Raw genomic sequence first — 21,651 nt, forward strand, 5'->3', positions numbered from 1 at the left:
ACTTCGACTACTTGTCTGTATCGACCCCTTGCGCCAACCGTCCAAACACCAGAAAAATAACCATTTATTTTATCTGACATACGACTGCCATCCTTTAATACTATTTGCTGAGAAGCCGTTGTCATTCTTGCCGCTATTATAAACCTAGTTAATAGAGGCTAGAGAATAGGCGGGTCCATCTCTCTAACCATCTCTTGATTCCCGCGAGTGACACGACTTTTAAAGTTTATCGAAATTTCCCCGGCTCTGGTTTATTGCTGTTCATGAATACGAGAGAGCCATAACGCTGCTCTAAGTTTCCTTTTTACGACCCAAGCATTGTGCAGCTAGTCTGCGAGTTTTACTAGCCAGCTTGTACGGTAAGTGGAAATTTTATGAACATAATAAACTGACGCTTAATTGATTCGAGGGAAATGTATATGACACAGCATGCGCCTGACTGATCATAAACGTTCTTTCATATCCTTTACTGAAAATTATCATCACTGTTTTTATTTATATGTTAAAACATTCCAGTTTATTTTATTTAACTATTATCGTTATGATTATTGTGACATTTGCCGGGGTGAATTTTTATGCACTCTATATTATTTACTATGAAGTTTTTAAGGAATTATAACGTTACCGTTATGTTCTAACAGGATCAAGCTGTTGTCGTTTTTATGATCGTTTTTATTGTATGTTTACCCTTTAGTAATATAATAACATGGACTTTTATTTATGTTTATATATATTTTAGTGTTTAATATTTTGATTATTATTTGCTGAAACAAGCGTAATCAATGCATACTTTATCTAACAGCGTTATAGCATAACAATATAGGTTTTTACATGGATTGATGTTTGGGTTTTATTGGGGCTATCTTATGAATATTTATGAATTTGCCTCTTGAGATGTTTTGCACGGACCCCCTAGAGAGCGGAAAAGATATTTTCATTAAAAGTTTAAACATATAATATATATTTTCGGCGTCACTATAATTTCTGCTAATGCAGCGCGTTCATTTGCTGATAGAGTGGCTTTTTCATTTGCTATCCCAACAGCTTTATTCAGACTTCCGTATTCGATATAAACATTCTGCATCTTGATGGCTTCAACAAAACATGAAAATGTTTTATCCGTCATTAACAGTGAATATTTCAATTGCATTTTATGTTATGGATAAACTTAATTCCAGTTTTTCATTTGGAGAAATCACGTAGTAAACTTTTGTATATTTGGCTTCTACAAGCTGGTATTTACATGTTAATAGTGTATTCGTCTAAAAGCAGAGTAATTTTAAAAAATAAATGCAAAATATTCGAACTCAGGGTATTGTTCGATTTGTTTTATTCCGTATTAATTTCTGCTAGGTAGAGCTCCTTTGAATTGGCAATATAACGGGGTATTTATATATTCAAGATTACAAATTTATCTTGATAAAGTGATCTAGATGACAAGTAATTAATATCATATATATCAGCTTAATAAATAACAGAAAACGTATTGTTTATTCATTTTGTAATGTATAACCGCAATATAGTAATTGGCAACTATCTGTCATTTTAACAGCTATGGACGTTTGAACAAAGTATTCGATTGCTCTCAATCGACTTGATTACTGCAGTTCAAACGACCACTGCCATTGATTTTCCGTCGATTTTTTGCTGTGGGTTATTTCATTGAATATTATCATTATTAATGTCGCGCTCTTTTGTCCTAATAAATGCATATTGTTTAATAATTCTGTCACGGACATTACATAAATCAATTGACATATGTTAAGTGGGGATTAGATAGTTAATCCGTTAGTGAGAACATAAAAATAAAACAAACCGGCTTTTGTTCACGTTAGACCTAACACGTCTATTTTCTGTCACATATAAATAACTTGACGTACCATATTTCATCGGGAAATGTCGTAATGTTGCTACTTTGTATTTTATAGTCAATATCTTCTACAGTTGGTCGGAAACGGGGAATTTCTGGTGACATGTAAAACTATATTATATCTTGACATAGCAATTTTATTCTAAGACAATATAAATTACATACAATTAATGCGACCGAAATATTTGAGGAAAATATTATTGTTGACATTCGAAGTTAAATTAACTATTATGTTCAAATTGTCTTAATTAAGTGTCCAATTTCTGCCAAGAAGAACAGCAAAATAAATAGTTCTTTATTTTCTATAAAAAAACCTTTAAATTCAATTTGAAAGTTAGTTTGTTATAATTCGAAGATATTGTAGTGCTAATTAAAAATTATTTTTCCAATTCTTTCTCGAAGTATTTAACTTATTTAAAGCAGAACAATGAACGGATTGTTTGCAATGTATAAAATTTACAGTATAATAAAGATTGTATTATCAACTAGTTAAAGACTATTTCATTGGAAATTTATTCGGAATTTCAATTTGAATAAAATACGAATTTTCAACCATAAAAAATACTGATCTTATTGGTGCATACAAAGATCTAAGAATAATAAAATTAAAAGAATTTTTGTTAAGATTTTTAGAATAATTATTTTTTTCTTTGATGTGATTATTTCTCTATTTTATATATGCTTGATTTAATTATTTTAGAGATGTTCTAGACAAATTGGTATCGCGGCACATAGTTATGGGTTCTGTAGACCCGCATCCTTTTTAGTTTGGGTTAAAGTTATCTCACATTTTAAAAACATTGGCCAATATTCGCTTACATTTTGCGAATTAAAGCGATGATAAAATTTAAATGTAAAAACAAAAGTGTATGGATAATATGTTTAATTATTAAGAACATGTATTATTGACCACTATTTTAAAAGAATTTAGGCTATTTAGTCATTTTGCTACAGACCCGCGGAGCTCAATTCATTTTCAAGAAATAAATAACAAATTTATTTTTGCATTCAAATATACATGTACAAGTATTGAAACAATAAACTTGCAGAATTTTGATGTGTTAATTGTATGTTAATATTACAATTTTAAATAAAAATGCATAATTAATATAAATATTTAAATCTCCTCGTATAAAGCAGTTTTATTTGATTGCTAACAATTGATTTCATAAGCAATATTTAAGATATATGTTAGCGCTAGCTCTAAATCCTTGTAGGCCTTGTCTTTTTACAGGGCTGAGTTTTAATTATAAATACATTGGAATAATGTATTTTATTTGTGACCATTAATGACTATTTCATGTTATATTTGAATTAAAATGCATCGTAAAATTGGTCATTACAGTGTCAAATCTTTAAATGAAAAGAGAAATTATTTTAAATATTTCTTTTTCAGCTTTAAAAAGGGCTTGGCGATTTAAAAAGTTCTTTTTTGGTAATAATATATTAAAATGAATTTGTATATTCTTTTTGTATTGCTGCATTTAAAATCTAATCTTATAACTCATGAAAGAAATATTTCTTTTCGTAAAATTCTAATGCCCGAAATGCCGAACTACGTGGCTTGTTAAGAGAGACGGTTCAGGCGGTTGTCTATGAATTGCCGAACTTCTGTAACTTTGCGCTATCGATTGATAGCGTAGAAAAGGGCGACGTTAGCGTCTTAAATATTCACTGTTGTGATATGGGAATCGTCCTTTTCAAAAGCATCAGTTAAGCATATCGTATAATGAAGCGGATTATCTGCCTTGAGATAATATCTTCAATCAAATTTATCTTATTAATTCATTTAGATTACACAAAACGTCAAATAGTGACAATTTATTAGTCTTTAGATTCAAACAGTTCAAGAAAAAAGAATCTTATCTCGTCTTTGACTTAAAAAGAATCAAAGAAGCGCGAGAAAAAAGCGGATGAATATGCAAATATATGATCTGCCTAATTGATAGGTTTTCTAATTGACCGATTGATTAATGTTTTAATTACTAAAATGCTTTGTAAACAATCAATAAAATATTATTTTACTTTAAAAAATGGATTTGATCTCTTAATTTAAAAAAAATAAAGGGGTTTCGGTTTTCTACTTACGCTTAATTTTCTGCTAAAAAAATCCAACTTTAATGATGCGGAGATTTGTTGTACACTAAATGAAATTTAATACAACAAAACATGCTACAGCAGCATGGTACTATACACATACTAATCTATAAATAACCATAAAATAAGTCATAAAAATGCCTAGAAATTACCTACCGCTATTTATATAGCCAATAACTAGGCTTAAGAAATTAGAATAATTACTAAAGAATAAATTATATTGTCTTAATATTACTCTTTGACTTATTTACTAGCCATAATTACTTTGGATTTAGTAAAGCCTCTTTAAACCAAATCTTTGTGGGAGTTTTTATCTTAAACAAGGGTTGTCTAAGTAGGGACCTTTTTTTAAAAACAAATAGATTCATTAGAATTTGTCTATGATTATCTATTATTATTTTAGACGTTTTTTTTTTACTTTCTTTTTGTTAAAAGAGACATTTTGATCTGCCAGAAAGAAAGCTTCACCTACAAAAAAAATATCTGTTCAATAATATTTCTAAACAACTGAACATGTTTCATACAGATCTACTACATATTATAAATAAAGTTCTTTTAAAGTAAACGTTTAGCTGAAACCTACAATAAATATGATATAAATTTAAAAGTTTGTCTTGATTTAAGCTTTAAATATTCATTTATTATACCTCCCAAGATTATAACCAAACACAAAAAAAGAAATCCGGTGAAAGGACTGACATTTTTATTTGCTATAACAGCCTCTGTTTGAATCATGCGTTATCACCACTTTAATAAATACAATAGCGATTAAATTATAGCAACCGCCACTAGAAAATAACACAAAACAAAACAAATGGAAACATAATATAAGAACTTAAACGCATGGTCGTGCATGTTCTAAAATCTGAATGCAATAGAAAATCTGATAATATTCATTATTGGTATTTATTCAGGGGTTATATGTTAATATGCGTGAAAACGTGAACACGAATATTTTATGAGTCTAATTCATAATAACCGGAAAATCCGTTTATTGCCATATCGGTGACTTGTTACTCGCTTGAGCAGTCTTTGAATATTCACAATAACCTTCCATTTTTTTTCGTTTTTAATGCTTTATAAGGTCATATCACCCATTGCATGGTAGAATAAATAAACGGAAAGAAGTTCTTTTGATTAAGCAAAAATACTAAAAAAATTATCTATTTTATTCTAATTTGTTATATTTTTTGGTAGTATACTTTCTTAATATTTGTATTAAGTCGATGCTTTCTTGGAAGGAGTAAAATACAAAAATATAAAAGGCATCTTCGCTTACCTTATATTAATCACATTTGTTGTTGATAACTATCTTCGCGGATATTGATATCTCATAAGTAATAAATTATATATATTATTCGATCGATGAAAATCTAATCAATCACTTGCTCCTAATTTCCTGCCTGGGTGATTTTAGTAGAGATTCGGTCCATAGTCCTTGTCCTATCCGTTGTCTAGAAGATGTTGTATAAAAAAGACGGATCATGATCGAGTAACGGTAATCTTGTTGTTCGTCATTCAGCTGGTATTATATCTGCTTGTCGGCATTATGTTATAGCCTTTCCGTCTCCCCATATATCCTACTTTATATCTTTTCCCGTCCTTTCACTGGCTGTTCTCGGCTTTTATTATTTTTATGTTCTTTGATAAATTCACGCCTCGCTTCAACTAAGATGAACTTGTGAATAATAAATCTTATATCATGCACCCAAAATCTTATACATTTTTTTCTCACTAATATATACATATTATATTTTGTAATAGAGAGTAAATAAAAAATCCTTTGATAAATACTCTTTGCGCTCATTTTATGTGTTTACAAATGATTTATCATCCTTAATATAATTTGAAAAAAGGCTAATGCAATAATAACACATGCATAATATAGACTATGACAGCTTTCTCTCCGATGTATATCTATATAACTAGATTAATTAATATACTGCCTAAAACGGATTTCTGATATCACGAAACTTGAAAAGACCAAGTAGTGGAACGCCCATTTGATAAACACGAATATGATAATGTAATCGGCACCCATAAATAAATAAATAATAAATAAATTTGGACCTGAAATAAAGCAAAAACAATAAATAAAGACAAAACAATTCAACGTTTTTAGGATTTTTTAAGATATGTCTGAAGTATGGCACATCGTAAAATATGGCAGAGTAAGATAGATGTAGGAAATAATAAAAATAAGCGCCGTATCACATGTTTTTGTATCACCAGGATTTAATCTTATTTACGAGTGAAACGTCGAGATACAGAAAGAGTGGAAGCCATCTGGGGAACGAGAAAGATACTAGCGGTCAGATGCTGGGATAACCAATGTCCAGTTCAATTTAGTTGACCACTTATTACAAATCTGACCTGTCCATCTCAAGATTTAAGCGGCCCAAATGGTTCTTGATTCAATTAAATGGCATAAGAGATTCCAAAGACAAACTTTTCAATTTGCCAGATTTCAGGAATATTGCCACGGCTTGGCAACAAGATATCTCCCTAGACCTACATCAGAGATTTAAGTATATGCCATTCTAAGAGATGGGAAGTTCTCTATGTGGAGTATGATTGGTAGAAATACATACGTGTAAATGCAAACAAATTGATCTTAATAAAGCAAACAGCTGACCAGTTTTGTTCCTTGAGATACAATTCCTGCATTGATTTTCAATAATATACGGATAGATTAAAGAACAAACGCGTTATTCTTTTAATATATAAGTTAATAGACTTATCTTCATGTTTATCAATACGTCTTTATTGAATTTATTCATTTAGAATCCAATTTTAAGATAATAAAGACTTATTTTTATTAAATAAATCCAAAAGAGAGATAAAATAAACACCATTGGATTTATTAGACATTTTAATAGCATAAAGCAATCAGGTAGACAATACAGATATATCAAGACGTTAGAACTAACGTAATTAATTGTCTAACTTATCTGAAGAACGATAAAATACCATGTGGTATCAGAAAAAATGATATTTGTTCAGAAACTTTGTACTAAGCTAAATAATATAAGACTGTACACCTGGCTGCCGTGGGTGCGACTCATGCTTTAGTTCAACCCGCTATAAACTATGACCGGTCTTGCCGAACTTGGGAGGGTGCATGCATTCAGCCAAGCAAAATGATGAGAATTCTACTGGGGAAAATATTCCGTATAATTTTGACGACAACACGCGCGAACGGTGTGAGGTGCTATTCTTTGTTGAGACGACTTTCAGTTCCAATTCTCGTGTTCATTTGTCACACGACAGCTCCTAGAAAACATTAACTCCGGGATCAGCTACAAGAGTCAGAATTATAAAAACAAGAGAAAGAATTCGAACGAAAGCCCGTCTCGGTCGGGGTCGCCAGGCCACCATCCTAAATCACATGGTGTGTTGCCAAACTGCCCGACCCTCTGTCACTTACTCAATACTAATGCCAAAACATTCGTTAATGAATATGCAAATTTATTGAAATGCTATCCCCAGTAATATGCTCGTTATTGATGAAATCATGTTCATTTCCAAAAAACAAATTACTGTTATTAATACCCGGGAAGGGGGTCGATTACAAGGGTGGCTCTAGCACACAGATGATTAATGATTTCTAAATAAAATGGACAGAGAAAAAGAGAAAGGGGAAATGAAAAGAACTGAAAGGATTATGAAGTTTAATAATGATCATAATGAAGATCATTATAATAATAAAAATACATTTTTGAGTCCATTTAGACTTAAATGAATTCTTCATTTACGTTAGAAGTATGCATCGAATTTAGCAAAGTTTTGATATCTTAATATTTAAATTTTCACATTCTTTAAAATGGCGATTGTTAATGTGATATTTATAATAAAGTGTAAATATTAAATGTAGTATTATATTATGAATATATGTAAGTATATATATCAAAGTGTTTCTAGAATAGATAGATAATATTTAATAATCTACCACCCGCATACATGGCTGTGATTTATTATTAGCCTACCGCGCCATTGACTTTCGATTGTTTAATTTTCTAAAGGATTCTAAACAGTATTGAGTCGTCTCTAACTACGCTGAATAGCTTGAACTATCATTTAGATTAGTTCGGTCGTTCTCCATGCCAGGGGAATTTTGAAAAATAGCAAAATAATGTGAACAGTGCTTGAGATTTCCCTTTGATGTGGGTATACATCATCGCACGCGACATAGGTTGGATAGGGTTGTTCGTCTTTTTTTACTTACCTTATTCTCGAGAGTCGTTCATGAATACACACAGTGTTGTACTCTTACACGATTATTGCGTTTGTCTTATCACTAAACTCCGATACGGAATCTTCAATACATACTTGAAAACATCGCCGCAACACGGGACTGCTTTCTCTAGCGGAAGAAAAGATTATCCACAGTAATGAGGCTGTGGTTCACAGCGGGTCAGAAAGCCTGGCTCTGATTGGTTAGCGGCTAAATGTTCTAGTTTATGTGTAGTAAGGTTGAAGGGTTTAGGAACCATTTCATTGACTTTCTGCAAGTAAAATAATTTTTCTTCTTCATGGTTTCAGAGGGGATAAACACTGGACTAACCACAGATAGTCATAACATTATGAGTTCCTATCTTCCTGTCCGGCATGGAGCGCCGAGAGAGGATCTTCACAGTGCAGAAAATTCGGGATATATGGACCATTTTCTCAACATCCCAGATATATGCCCGACTGGAAATTACCGAACTCCAAGATATTATATGCATGGTTCCTATAATACAGATCCATGCCGTATGGATGCAGCACTTCAACACAGAAATCACGACTTGAGGATGGGGCTTCAAGCGAATCGATCCTTTTATCCAAATATGAACATGCACGGAATGAGGTTTGGGGAAACCTGCCCGGACACCCAAGCTAACTGTACCCCAACTCATATGGTTCGCTCTGACAACATCAGTCCCCTCGCCAAGGATGTCAGCGGCACTGGTGGTGAATCGGAGACTCCCTCCTTTTATCCGTGGATGTCAATTGTAGGTTAGTACGTTTTACTACTTTAAACCGATAGATATCGTCCATAAAGTGCGCATAAAATAAACCAGAGCAATTAAAAGGCTGTGCAGTGACCCGCCGATAGCAATTTTACTGCTTTACATGTTTTATGTCTACACCTTCGACTAATAGTAGAGAAGCACACACAAATTATTCGCTCACATTACCATTAACTAAATATCTCTCTTCTAGACACACATGGTCCTACGAGGTTCATAAAAATTCATTATTCACATAAAACTTAGCCTCTTAAGCTGGATTTGGGGACCCATATCTTCGACTAGGCTTTACATCGCTTTTCACGTGTCTGCAAGCTGAGGCCAAGTTGCCTTTTGAAACGGAGAAGTCGTTTTGAAAATTTTATTGACATTTTAGTAGAGATTTTATGTGTTGATTTCCAATGGGGACATTCAAAGCCATCTGTATGCTAATTCAGCTAGTCATATATTTCTTTACTGTGTAAATGTTATTGAACATTATTGAATGGCCGCGCTGTGTTGTTTTGTTAAAGATGTCGTAACAGCTTCGTTTATTGCTTAATATTCGCTCATACTAAACGAGTATATATTTGTGAATATGAGCATTATGTTATTATGTCTTCTTTATTTGTGTTTTATTACAGTAATAGCATTACATGCTCTTATTTTGTATACACAGCGTAAAGTATTATTGTAATAAAATATATGTAATTTACTAGATGTATACAAGATACACACATAGGTGGTACATGATAAGATATCATAATTATATCAAGCTTGAACTTTATGTTCCTATCTACATTGTCAGATTCACCATCTCAGGGGAAAGGAATTTCTAGGTTTATGTCTGAGAGAGGTAATTTTATTTCAAAAGAGAAACGGTTTATCGTTGCTACACAATAAAATTAATTGTTAAGCATGTTATTCATTACATGTTAAAATGCAGAAATATGTTAGCAACCACTTGGAAGAGTAAGATATTAGAACAGTTAAAACAAAGATAATTTTTAAACAGCATGATTCGTTATTAAAGAAAATAAAAGGAACCTGTGTCTCGATCTGTATTGACCATACCATTATAATTAATCTAGTAATACTGAACAACTTACAAGAGTTAAAATATTCGAGCAGTTAAAATAAAGATAATTTTTGAACAGCAGGATTCGTTATTCAAGAAAATAAAGGGAACCTGTGTCTCAATCTGTATTGACCATACCATTATAATTAATCTAGTAATACACAAAAACTTCAAAGAGTTAAATATTCGACCAGTTAAAACAAAGATAATTTTTAAACAGCATAATTCGTTATTCAAGAAAAAAAAGCTAACCTGATCTCGATTTATTGTGTATTTACAATATCAATATCATTAATTTAGTAATCCATTAATGCATTATTTAGAAAAAAGAGGAAGTTATTAATAAGTTATGGTCTGATTTCACTCTAAATATATTATAAATTAAGGCTATAAATAATTATACAGGACATAAAAAAGATGTTTATCTAAATTTTTAGTAAAATAATATTTACATTAGTCTGAATCTGATGATTTTCATTCTTAACAAATTTTTATTATTACAAATTTAACATGTAAACTGATCTTGATTTCTATCTTTGGAAAAAAAGATGCATTTAAGTTTAACCGTATTGATTTTTGTTGTTTAAAACACAGCATCTGTGTCATAATATTGAATAGAAATATTAATTATGCTAGATTAACATCAGTTTATTTGAAAAAGGTAAAAGGGCTGTAACTTTGTGAATGCGATGATCTGCCATAAATTAATTATAAACTAATCATAGGAAAAATGATATAGGGGCTAATGTCTATGATAACAGCTTATCAAAAATCATCTAGCATTTCACTGTTGGTGCCTTTTCACGATCTAGGATGAAAAAAATTGGAATATGTTTAATTATTTACGAGTATTTGCTGTGTTAAATCCTAGCTATCATTTCAAACTACAGATTAACACGCCATCCGGTAGAAAGACATTCTATGTGGATTTCTTTTCGGTTTTGTCTTAACCATAGTGCTATAATTCCTTATTTAATGGAAGCTTAGCTTGATTTATTAACTCTGACTGCCGAACTACCGACTTAAAACAGGATCGTCTATATATGACAATAATAAATGGCGACCGCGGATGTCTTACAAATGACTAACTCAACACTTAAAGACGTTAAACATTATCACACAGCGAATGGACTACTTCACGACGAATTACCACGATCCAATGACACCATGTCTTAATGTGCGTCTTGATACACGATTTATTCCCCTTTCCCCGTTCATCAGGTCGATTTATACCCTAAATATCTGTTTGGACGAATAGGAAATTGACCAAGCAGAAAGCTACCATTATGTTGTAAATAATTTAACCATTATGCTATCAAATGTCAGGCAAAAATTGAGTTTTTACTTGGAATATAATATGTAATTACAACCCCGAATTTCGTTATCTCTACAAGAATGGAAGATGCATGCTTCTTTTGTCTTTCATATAAAAAACACTTATGTCATTATTTCATTATTATGAATATAATATATCCATATTGTTTATGGTCTTAGACAGGTTAATTTAAGCAAAGCAAAAATATAATACGTGTATATTAATAAGTACATTATACAGTTGAAGATGGCAAAGTAACCGGAGTCATCGACAAAAGGAAAATAAAAAAATCGTTAGGTTTTAAATATACATGTATGTATAGAGAGGTATAATACTATACTAAATGAACAGCCAAAGTTTTGTTGGGTACCCCCCCCCCCCCCCACACACACACACACCTCCTATCGTTTCCAGTACACTATTTAAGGAATGGGACTTGAAACATTCATGAAAATATACAAATTTAATCAACTAAATGTTCTTATATTAAGGCATATAATTATATACAGTGGTTTATTTATGTAAATATTTTGATAGTTTGACAAAATTACAGACTCGAATTGACATTTTCAGTCTTTATACAGCGATGCGAACGCTTTCAAACAATTTTTTATGAAGTACCTTTAGAAAATATCTGAAGTGGGTTCCAGTCCCTCAATTGACACCGACAACTCGTAGTAACTTCATTTATTGCACGTGTCGCCCGCAAAAACAGAAGAACACCCCGGATTTGACCTCAATGCCAGTCCGTGTCATTAACATGATGTCATGGCATTGTTCGTGGCACAGAATACAATTCCAGGAACACTGGCAAATGACTCTCACCCACACTGCATGGTAATGATACGCTTATTAAGCCATAAAGCATATTTTTTCGATGGGTGCTTTGTAAAACGATGTTATAAAAGTTAATTAAGCGTGAACTGGTTTTATGAACGTCTTAATAACTCTGTGTTGTTATTTCAACCCATTAGTATTGTTATGGAGAAAAGGGGAGGTAAATCATTATAATTTTTAATAAGTCACAGTGTTAGGGAAAGATATGATTTAATATAAGCTCCCCACGAACCCAAACAATTTACATGACAAAACCGTGAAGTTCTTTGAACCACCCTTCATGAGTTTTGGCTTATTACAATGTTTAATTGCTGTTAATCACTGTGGTGGTTTTTTTTTTGGTTTTTTAATAATTTTTTTGTTAGCAAGCGGCTTTAATCATCTCTAAAATTACTAGTTCTAAATATTGATCAGATATGAAGATGTCTGTCTTTAACTACCTGTAATTTTCTTGAGAAATATCGTGGTTACCATGGCAATACAACGATATGGAATCACATGCAGTGTAAGCTCATCAACTCGCATGTAGTAGGGTCGGTACAGTTTTTTTTATGTAATTTAGTAAATTTAAATAATCAACTAATTAGATTTGGCAGTGGTTTACATTCCGTTAATAAGACCTTAAGATAACATAAGATGTATTCAGTATTCTTTGAAGCTGTAATTACTAAAAAGTCTGAACGTAAAGTCTCCTATTATTAAACTAGTTTTTAAAGATTAAATTAGTGGAAAAGAACTCTTAAATTTACGAGGAGATTCTTAAAATAGCAATTAGTTTATTCGCCTTCAGATCTGCACAGTCGGCAATATTCTAATAGGCCTAACCAATGACAGGACAACGGAAATATCAGAGAGAGAGAGAGAGAGAGAGAGAGGGGGGGGGGATAACGTCCACTCGACACAAACTAGGTCTTTTCAGGATTAACATATAGTTCAGTTTAATTTCAATAATTCGCTTGCGCGTAGGGATCTTTATCGCAAGTGGGGGGGGGGGGAGAACCAGAGGACCTTGAAAAAACCCACGAGGTTGGACAGGCAACCCTACTCGAACAAGCGGGGAATCGAAACCACGCCATTTGACTCAATGACAGACACTCTGATCCAACGTGCAGGCGTTAACCTATTTTATACGGATTTCTATTATAACAAATAAATAAGTTCTGTATTTATGATCCCAGGTCTAGCCCAATAGTTGTGGTTACATTAATTTAATCTGGTCAATAAATTGAAATCTGTATTTAAAAAGTTTTATGCTCGCTACCATACCATTGTTCAGGGATGTTGTATGTCTATGATTAATTAAAATTAGTCTACACTTTCAATTATTTTTGATTTTTAATGTTGTTGATATTTAAGCTACTGTGTATTGAAAACATATTCAATCAACATAAGTTTGCAATTGTTTACTGAACAGAAAACGGCGTATGCTTTCCTTTTTTCATAACACACATTCAAGATTGCTATCCAATTCAGTTATATAACGGGTTCTTGCGGTCCTACAACAATCGACAAGATCGTTTTTCGTTAATATCGCCAAAGTGATTCTACCTACACATCATATCCGAAATTTAGTTAATTTCATTTTAAAAAAAAAATGACAAAATTATGGACACGTGAAAATGACAACAGAAACGGCACTTGCCTCTCCTTGTGATCAGTAGGACACAGTTCTTGTTCTTAAGTAAGCTCATTTCGTAAATTGTGTATTTTGAATATTGTTTTGGAGCGATTGTACTATACTTTATTTATAGATTGAACATAAAATTTAATAATAACAAGCTGTACTGAAATAAAGCAAAAGTAAAGATCTCTTTACTGTATCTGAACAACATAAACCTGCCTCGGACCTCAAGCGATAAGGTACAAAATGAGCTTGGAATTCCGCAATCTGCGTCAAGCCCCCTTTCCTGTTGTTTACTCATCATAGCGTTAAATTATGAGAATTCTAACTTCGTTTGTCTATAGGTGGTTTACCCGTAAATACAGCTATAGTACATGAATATTACTATTTGAAAACCTCGTTGGAATGAAACTATTGTTGATAAAAAAAATGTCCAATATTCTGTGGTTGTTTCTATGGAGAAGGATATCCCAGAGGCTTGTTAGTAATATTCGGATACCAAATAAAATATAGACTACTCATGGTTAGAAGGATCCGAAAATTCATTTCATTACATTTTATGAATGTCATATGTAGATGAACCAGAAAGTGTCTATAGTTCCTTTGACTTTCTTATTATCATGTTATTACCGAAACAGTTGTATATGATATTAGCTGTATATCCCAGACATTAACTTCCCATAGCCGCTATATAAAACTGTAACCTAATCCCCTATTTAATATTAGAAAGCTTACTTTTAGATTTTATTACCGCGATCGACAAACCAGAAATGATTCCTCATCTAGATGCCTTAGTGATAGGATGACAAAACTTCTTGATACATATTATGATATAGTGTATTACTCCGCCAGATATAAAGTGGAGGCCAAATAGAACAAGGTTTTCATTATTTTCAATAAAATTATAAGTGATAATCACGTTCCTGTTTGAAGAATATGAATAGCGTTGCAAATTGAAAGTGGAAATTAAATCGAAAGTAGTATTACATTTAGGTTTAGTTACGAACGTAAGGAAACAATCCTTGTTTTTGATACTACGAAATGACTAATGAAATCAAATGAAATGGGGTTCAGCATTTTACTTTTTGGCAACCTTCTAGAAGACATGAGGGTGGGAGTGTTCTAATACGCGTTATAGATCATAAGGTCTGGTGTCAACTTACGTTATGGGTTCAATCTGGGTTTGCACGCTATACAGGGATAGCAGTGGGGTCTGGGTGGGAACTTGAATAACTAACATGATTTATACACTTTGTGTATGATACTAATATTACAGAAACATAAAGAGGGTGAGAAAAAAGGGGTTTAACGTCCACTCGGCACAAGCTAGATCATTTCGGGACTAACATATGGTTAAATTTTACTTCATTAATTCGTATGCGTGACTGCGTGTATGGTGTCTTTAGCAGTGGAAGCAAATCGGAAAACCCGGAGAAACCCCACGAGGTTGGACAGGCGACCCTACTCCTTGTCACGTAAAAGCGGAAAATCGAAACCACGCTAATTGACTCAATGACAGATTATATGATGCAACCCGTACGCGTTAGCCATTCGCCCCCCCCCCGCTACAAAAAACATAAGGAAGGCACAAATTTAAATGCGATGTTCTTCTAGTGTACGTTATTTCTTTTGTTACTAATATATTAGATTTATATATAAATGTAGTATTTTTTATTTGACAGCATTCGAAAAGGGAGAGTAGGTTCGCCTCTCTAACCTTGTGAGTTTTATAGAAGGGAATTATTGAAATAAAAGTGTATCATATGTATAGTCCTGACACGCCTTTCTGATGAGATCCTCTATCCATAGTGTTTCTATGGGTTTTAAAATACACACCTTGTCATGCTAAAATAGACCCCTGAAGAAAGAAGAAAATATTCTTCGGGCGATAATTTTGATCCATTTGAGTGCCGCTTCTGAAAAAATAATCGCTGCAAAGATTAAATACTCACTATGACTTTTTATTATATAATATTTCGTAAATTCCCCTCTCCACCCCAATTATCCCGGTTTTCTTGGTATAAGCAGACAGTACGCCATCTTATACCAGGTTCAGCATATGTAACTAATGAAAACATGGTGTAATTGTGTAATTTGAGCGTTAGTGGGTAGAAACGCGCATAAACAAATTAATTAGCAAGAATTTATATCGTCTAATCTTAGATTGAACTCTACATAAACAAGGGCTATATGACGTCTATGTTGCTTGTTATGACTCATTTATCTATACTAATATTTGTGACTGTCGTGTGTTTGTCTCTCTGTCTGTTCAGGTTTGGCGGCTACACTAGGGTTGTTCCGGGACTGAAAATTGGTGCATACAGGTAGCTTAGACCGACCGGGCAGTAACATAGGCCTGGTGGCGATGGACTACCACTTCCGGTTTCTGATTATGACGCGAAAACTACTTCCGGTTTCATGAAACTCGAAATAAGGTAGCATCGGAGGGTATTTGGGCTCCGGGCGAAGCCGTGTGTCTTGTTAGGTGTTTATTGTTTATAAGTATATTAAAATTAGTTAGAATTATGCCATTGTTTATACAATCTATATAGACTAAGCGTTAGGATTAAACTTATTGGCTTAAAGTCTATATAGACAAAAAAATGAACAAACCAAAAAACTATATAGACCAAGCGTTGGACTCACACTTATTGTTTCTAGTTATAGTTAAACAGCCTGAATTTGACATAGCTAGCAATGTTTGGTGTACATGTATTTCATACATTGGACTACATAAATGTCTCGGAAATATATAACTACCTATATGTTGAATATTATATATAATTATTTAAATGATTGATACTGGTATGCATTAAGAGGTTATTATTCAGTCTGAGTAGTATTTAACATAACTTTGAAATACAAAAACTGCTGTAAATTTCCTTTAACACAGAATAAATAACAGGGGAGTATACACAGACTTTAATGAACTCAAATTAAGACGCACGAAATTTATCATATAATTAGATTTGACATGTACAAGTCATAATGGCAAATATATCATTTTTACACAAAATATGTTTTAGTCGCTATTCTTCTACAATACAAATCCAGTTTTTTTTCCAGTAGGCAAATGATGCTCATTATAAACAGAAATAAATAGCTGGCATTATTGGTGAGACTAATTATACAAACTAAATAACGATCCCTTTCTCTGTAGTCTGCCCAATGTAGTCCATTATAGTTCATGCCTTAATAGCTTTTTTGCGATTTATGATTAAACTTGGACAAGAAATCTACTAAGAATACTCAGCTGTCACGATTGATACGGATCGCAGTTAAGATTTTAGACAAGTTTATTTTTCCAGCATTGCACGTGTGTTCGTGATACGTTCCTCTACAGCAGTGATGCCAAACCGCACCCCCATCAGTTAGACTTTTGAAAAATATTAGTGGCACAATAAAATGTTTTTGATTCGTATCTTTGATAAATGGTGAGATACACTTCAGCTAGTTTACATGTTACAAAATGGCAACCATACGAGATCTAATGGCCACCTAACTCATTTCTGTGTGTGAACAAAGAGTTATTAGCATTTACTGCACACGGATGTGCAAATATTACAACCCCTTATTGAATTAATTGTACTTAAAAATCAAATATTAGCTTTTATTTAAAGTTACAATAATCTGGTTCCTGGTTTCTGAAATTTTAATAAAATTGTATTGACTTAATTACAGAGCTCCAACGGCGTTTAATTACTTTGTTTGGAACTCACACATAAAGCTTCAGGAACAGAGTTGGAGTTTTGAATAAATATAATAATGACTTATAGGGAATCTTAATTGCAAATTTTGGTTTTTATTAACAACATTCAAACAGAACAGAGACTTCAATTAACCCTTTCTTTGGTTCTATAGCTCTGAGTATTCGACCCTTGCTCACTATAGTAACCGATATCTAGGAAGCTTTAACCGTCCATTTACCAAATATGTAGAAAATGTTTTAGCTTTTAATAGATACAGTATTCAAGGATCAAAATATGATTGTTATTTTAAAAAAGGATTACATGCTAATGTGTTAGAAATCTGTATGGGAATCAAAATTGTTCAATAACAGAATTATTTGGATTTTTTGGGCCAAAAGCCAATAAATTGTTTTCACGAAAACATGTGGAAATAGGAAACCACTTTGAAAGTTTTGACACAGGAAACATTTCTGACATGGCGTAAATTATTGTCACCCGAATCCAATCTGACAAGATAGAAGCAAAAAAATAGTTTGTTTCACGAACACGTGCATTGTCACTGAGACACAGATGGGGAAGAAAAGATATAGTTATTTATTGGCTGTGAAGGGGAGAATTTTAACAAGCGTTGGATTATAATCTAAAACTCTTGCCAATTAACTTATATTAAATAGCTTACAGCAAATAATCCGAGTACACCACTGACAGCCATAACTGTTTGTTTTAAAGGGACCACTTAATGAATACTTCACATTGAATTTAATATTATATGTTCTAACCGTACTAAATTCAATTTTTGACCGAGCGGTACTCATCTTGTTGCTTTTGGAGCGACAGTGTTAGAAAAGATATCCAAAGATCCCCATATACAAGTACGTTCGAAATGAACCTAGGTGTGTTTTTTGCACAATTCCAAGATGGCGACGATAAGGCAATGATCGCAACTTGTTTCCCTTTCTAAAATTTAACCTAAAATTATACAGACATTAGGATCCTGATTGAGTGGCCCATAGCATTGTATATAAGTTTATCCTAAAGAATAATCAATAAGCGGATTTATCAGCAAAATAGTAAGATAATGGTATATTATTTTAAAAGTGTGGAGCATTGGTGATTGTAGATTTTTGTAGAAAATAAATACATTTTGATGCACCATATCTCTCCAATGACAGTTGTCATAAACAATCCAGATAAAACATTTGCAATGAAAAATATGTACGATACTAAAATTTATTACAAAACGAAGATATGTAGTAGTGTTCTTTTACCAATGAGATGTAAGCAGACTTTGTGGAATTTGAGAAATGATTTATATTTTGCAATAGCTATATTGTTTCTGTGTAATGAGCAGTTGAATATATAATATACATTTTCAAATATGGACCACTTTTACATTCTGTTTTTTGGGTTTTTTTTTTTCGATTTTTGTTTGTTTTATTTTTATAAATGAATTAACGAAGCTGACTATGCACAATTTTCGAACATTTAGATAACCAGTAGGCCTTTGGTCGTAATTTAAACCACAAATATTAGTCCATTGGCGAGACTTCGGGGAGTTAAATTACACTTTTATGGGGGATGGTGATATTATTAAACATAGAAGTAATTTTTTAAATTATTTTCTCTTTTCAGGTCCAAATTCCAATCAACGAAGAAGGGGTCGACAAACGTATACACGCTTTCAAACTTTAGAACTCGAGAAAGAATTTAAATTTAATAGATATCTCACACGGCGCAGGCGCATTGAACTTTCACATATGTTATGTCTAACAGAGCGTCAGATCAAAATATGGTTTCAAAATCGAAGAATGAAAGAGAAGAAAGAATTGCAAGCTATTAAAGAATTAAACGCCCAAACGAGAATTGTAGACAAAAAAGAGGACGCGGTAGACAAAGAGAAAGACATAAAAGAACTTACGACCAAAGATTCCTTAAGTTGAAACCGTGGTAAATATCACACACCCGGAAGTAAAGGTGACAAAATGGACGTCCTTAGTGATGAATAATTCTCTACCTCCTTCTGTTGCCATGACAACGGTCAAGGATACCTTAATGGTGACTACTGCAAACTATAAATAAATAAATTTAGTGGTTACAAGAATACGATTAACTGTCAAATTAACAAATGGACAAAAAATTATATATATATTCGCGGATCTATTACTCGGAACGGAAATTGTTCTGATAATGGAGACGCACAAACGGACGGACGGGCGGAATCGGTAGTCCGTACCGGACAATTATCCCGTGGCATCATGTGTGTAGAAATCGTTTTGTGTTGTCGACAAAATGTGAAAACGACAATCAGGGACATCGTATGTGTTTTGTGCTAAATTGTATAGTGGTCTTTGTGTATATTGTCTGTTGTGCGATTTTTTCTTTCTAATTTCCCGTATTGACAATCAAATTTTAACGAGAAGAATGAGTATCAGCTACTGACCTACTAAAGGTTAAAAGGTCAAAGGGTAAATATTAGTAAACCTATGATATGCCGGTTTCTATATGTAGATATATTAGACCCATTTGTCTATATAACGGAAAATAGTCAATATGATATGACCGCTGTCACCTGTCTTGAAAAAACGTTATTGTTGATCTCAATAAGTGTAATATATATATAGAGAGAAATGGGGTTTAGTATCCACTCAATACAAGCTCGGTCACTACGACAGAAGCATGTGGGTATAATTTCATTGCGCGTAGGGGTCTTCAGCAGTGGGTGGGGTGGGGCGGAGGACCCGGAGAAAATATCCGAGGTTAGGCAGGCGAAGCTACTCCTTGTCACGTATTTTACTTAATATCTGCAGAGACATTGCAGAATTGTTGCTTTTTCTGAGAAAAAAAATGTCCTGCATAGACAAATGGGTCTACTATAAATAATAAAAATGTAAAAAAAATAAATAAATAGATATTACGATTACGAGAATTTGTATAAAGTTCAACGAGATTTAAATTTTGACGAGAAATTTAGCAATTTGTTTTATATATAACGAGAATTTTATCAATGGCAATTTATATAATAGTATTGTTAATAGTAAAACTACAGATTTCATTCAGTGTTGTTATGTGAAGTAGATATTTTTTTCTCACGCCAAGTGTCGCCAAAGATTTGTATTACAAATACGTATATAGTTATTGCTTAGTCTAATTTACCATGACAACAACAATCACTGATGTTCATACATATTACGCTTCTTAATTAAAAATGGTCTAAGCTTTCAAAGACAACCCATGACAAGATATACGATTTTCTATATAGAACATGGCATTAAGTTTATATTGACTGAAATTCCATATTATTTTTTCTTTATTTCATATCCATGACTTTACCAGTTTTGTTTTTGCCTGGAAAGAAATATATTATGAAAGTAATTTATGAAATCATACTTTGCCAATTGTAAGAAGCCAAAGAACATGAAACGTATAATTTTAGCTTGTATTATTTTTATTATCGTGATGTTATCATCTGGAGAATAGGGAGGGATATTTCCTCATTCTTGATTTCATTTTTTAAGAGTCCCAATATCCATACTTATCATTTTTGAAACAAAAAAAGGCCAGACCAATTGGAATTTTTATTCTTCAGGTACACCTAGGGAAAAGTTGACGTCCTGTTTCCCCGGGAAAACATCAGTCAAAAAACTTGGTTGCTCTTCTGAAAAGGTTTTATTTCTAAAATTGATTTAAAACATGAGAATCGGGTGGTATTTTATTTATCACAACCAGGAAGAATTAAAGAAAAAGATTTTTTTAGCCTAACATATAATTGATGAAACTTGATTGGCATAATGTATTTTATCACATATCTGAAAAAATGAGAATTGGTTATTGTTATATTATGATTTCCTATCATTAATATCCAATACAATAAGTCATTATACCTCAGAATGATAATAAAATATATTTTCATAAATCTGACCTTTTTTCTGTGATATAACAATGTGTTTTATAACATTAGCAAGGTGTTTAAATTATATATTAAAATGTATCTCCTTAACCTGTTACAAATATTTTGTTAAAATACTATACAAAACTATTGATAAAATACAATACAAAACTATTGATAAAATACAAAACTTTTGAAATAAGAATTTTACATTTCATTGAGATTTTACTTTTAGTTAGAAATTTACCAAAATACTATTCTTAAACA

At 32.4% G+C, this 21,651-nt stretch overlaps 1 protein-coding gene across 2 annotated transcripts; it reads left to right on the forward strand.

Moving 5' to 3' along the window:
* The first annotated feature begins 292 nt into the window (after positions 1–292).
* Positions 293–20,187, forward strand: LOC126821691 (homeobox protein Hox-A7). Of its 2 annotated transcripts, XM_050550166.2 has the most exons (3): positions 293–359; positions 8,510–8,965; positions 19,131–20,187. In XM_050550166.2, the coding sequence occupies exons 2-3, from the start codon at positions 8,551–8,553 to the stop codon at positions 19,436–19,438; spliced, it is 723 nt and encodes a 240-aa protein (XP_050406123.1). In that variant the 5' UTR covers positions 293–359; positions 8,510–8,550; the 3' UTR covers positions 19,439–20,187. The 2 variants fall into 2 exon arrangements, with proteins under 2 accessions (XP_050406123.1, XP_050406121.1); XM_050550164.2 differs by lacking the exon at positions 293–359 and having other exon boundaries at positions 8,176–8,965.
* Positions 20,188–21,651: the final 1,464 nt, after the last annotated feature.

The sequence above is a fragment of the Patella vulgata genome, chromosome 5 (assembly GCF_932274485.2).
Source record: "Patella vulgata chromosome 5, xgPatVulg1.2, whole genome shotgun sequence".
NCBI classification, from domain to species: Eukaryota; Metazoa; Mollusca; class Gastropoda; family Patellidae; genus Patella; species Patella vulgata.

What these genes read in the sequence shown, in the direction of transcription:
- LOC126821691 (XM_050550164.2), top strand. Translation starts at nt 8,500, where the DNA reads ATGGTTTCAGAGGGGATAAACACTGGACTAACCACAGATAGTCATAAC. An exon ending in TCCGTGGATGTCAATTGTAG is followed by an intron (nt 8,966 to 19,130) that starts GTTAGTACGTTT and finishes TTCTCTTTTCAG; the next exon opens with GTCCAAATTCCAATCAACGA.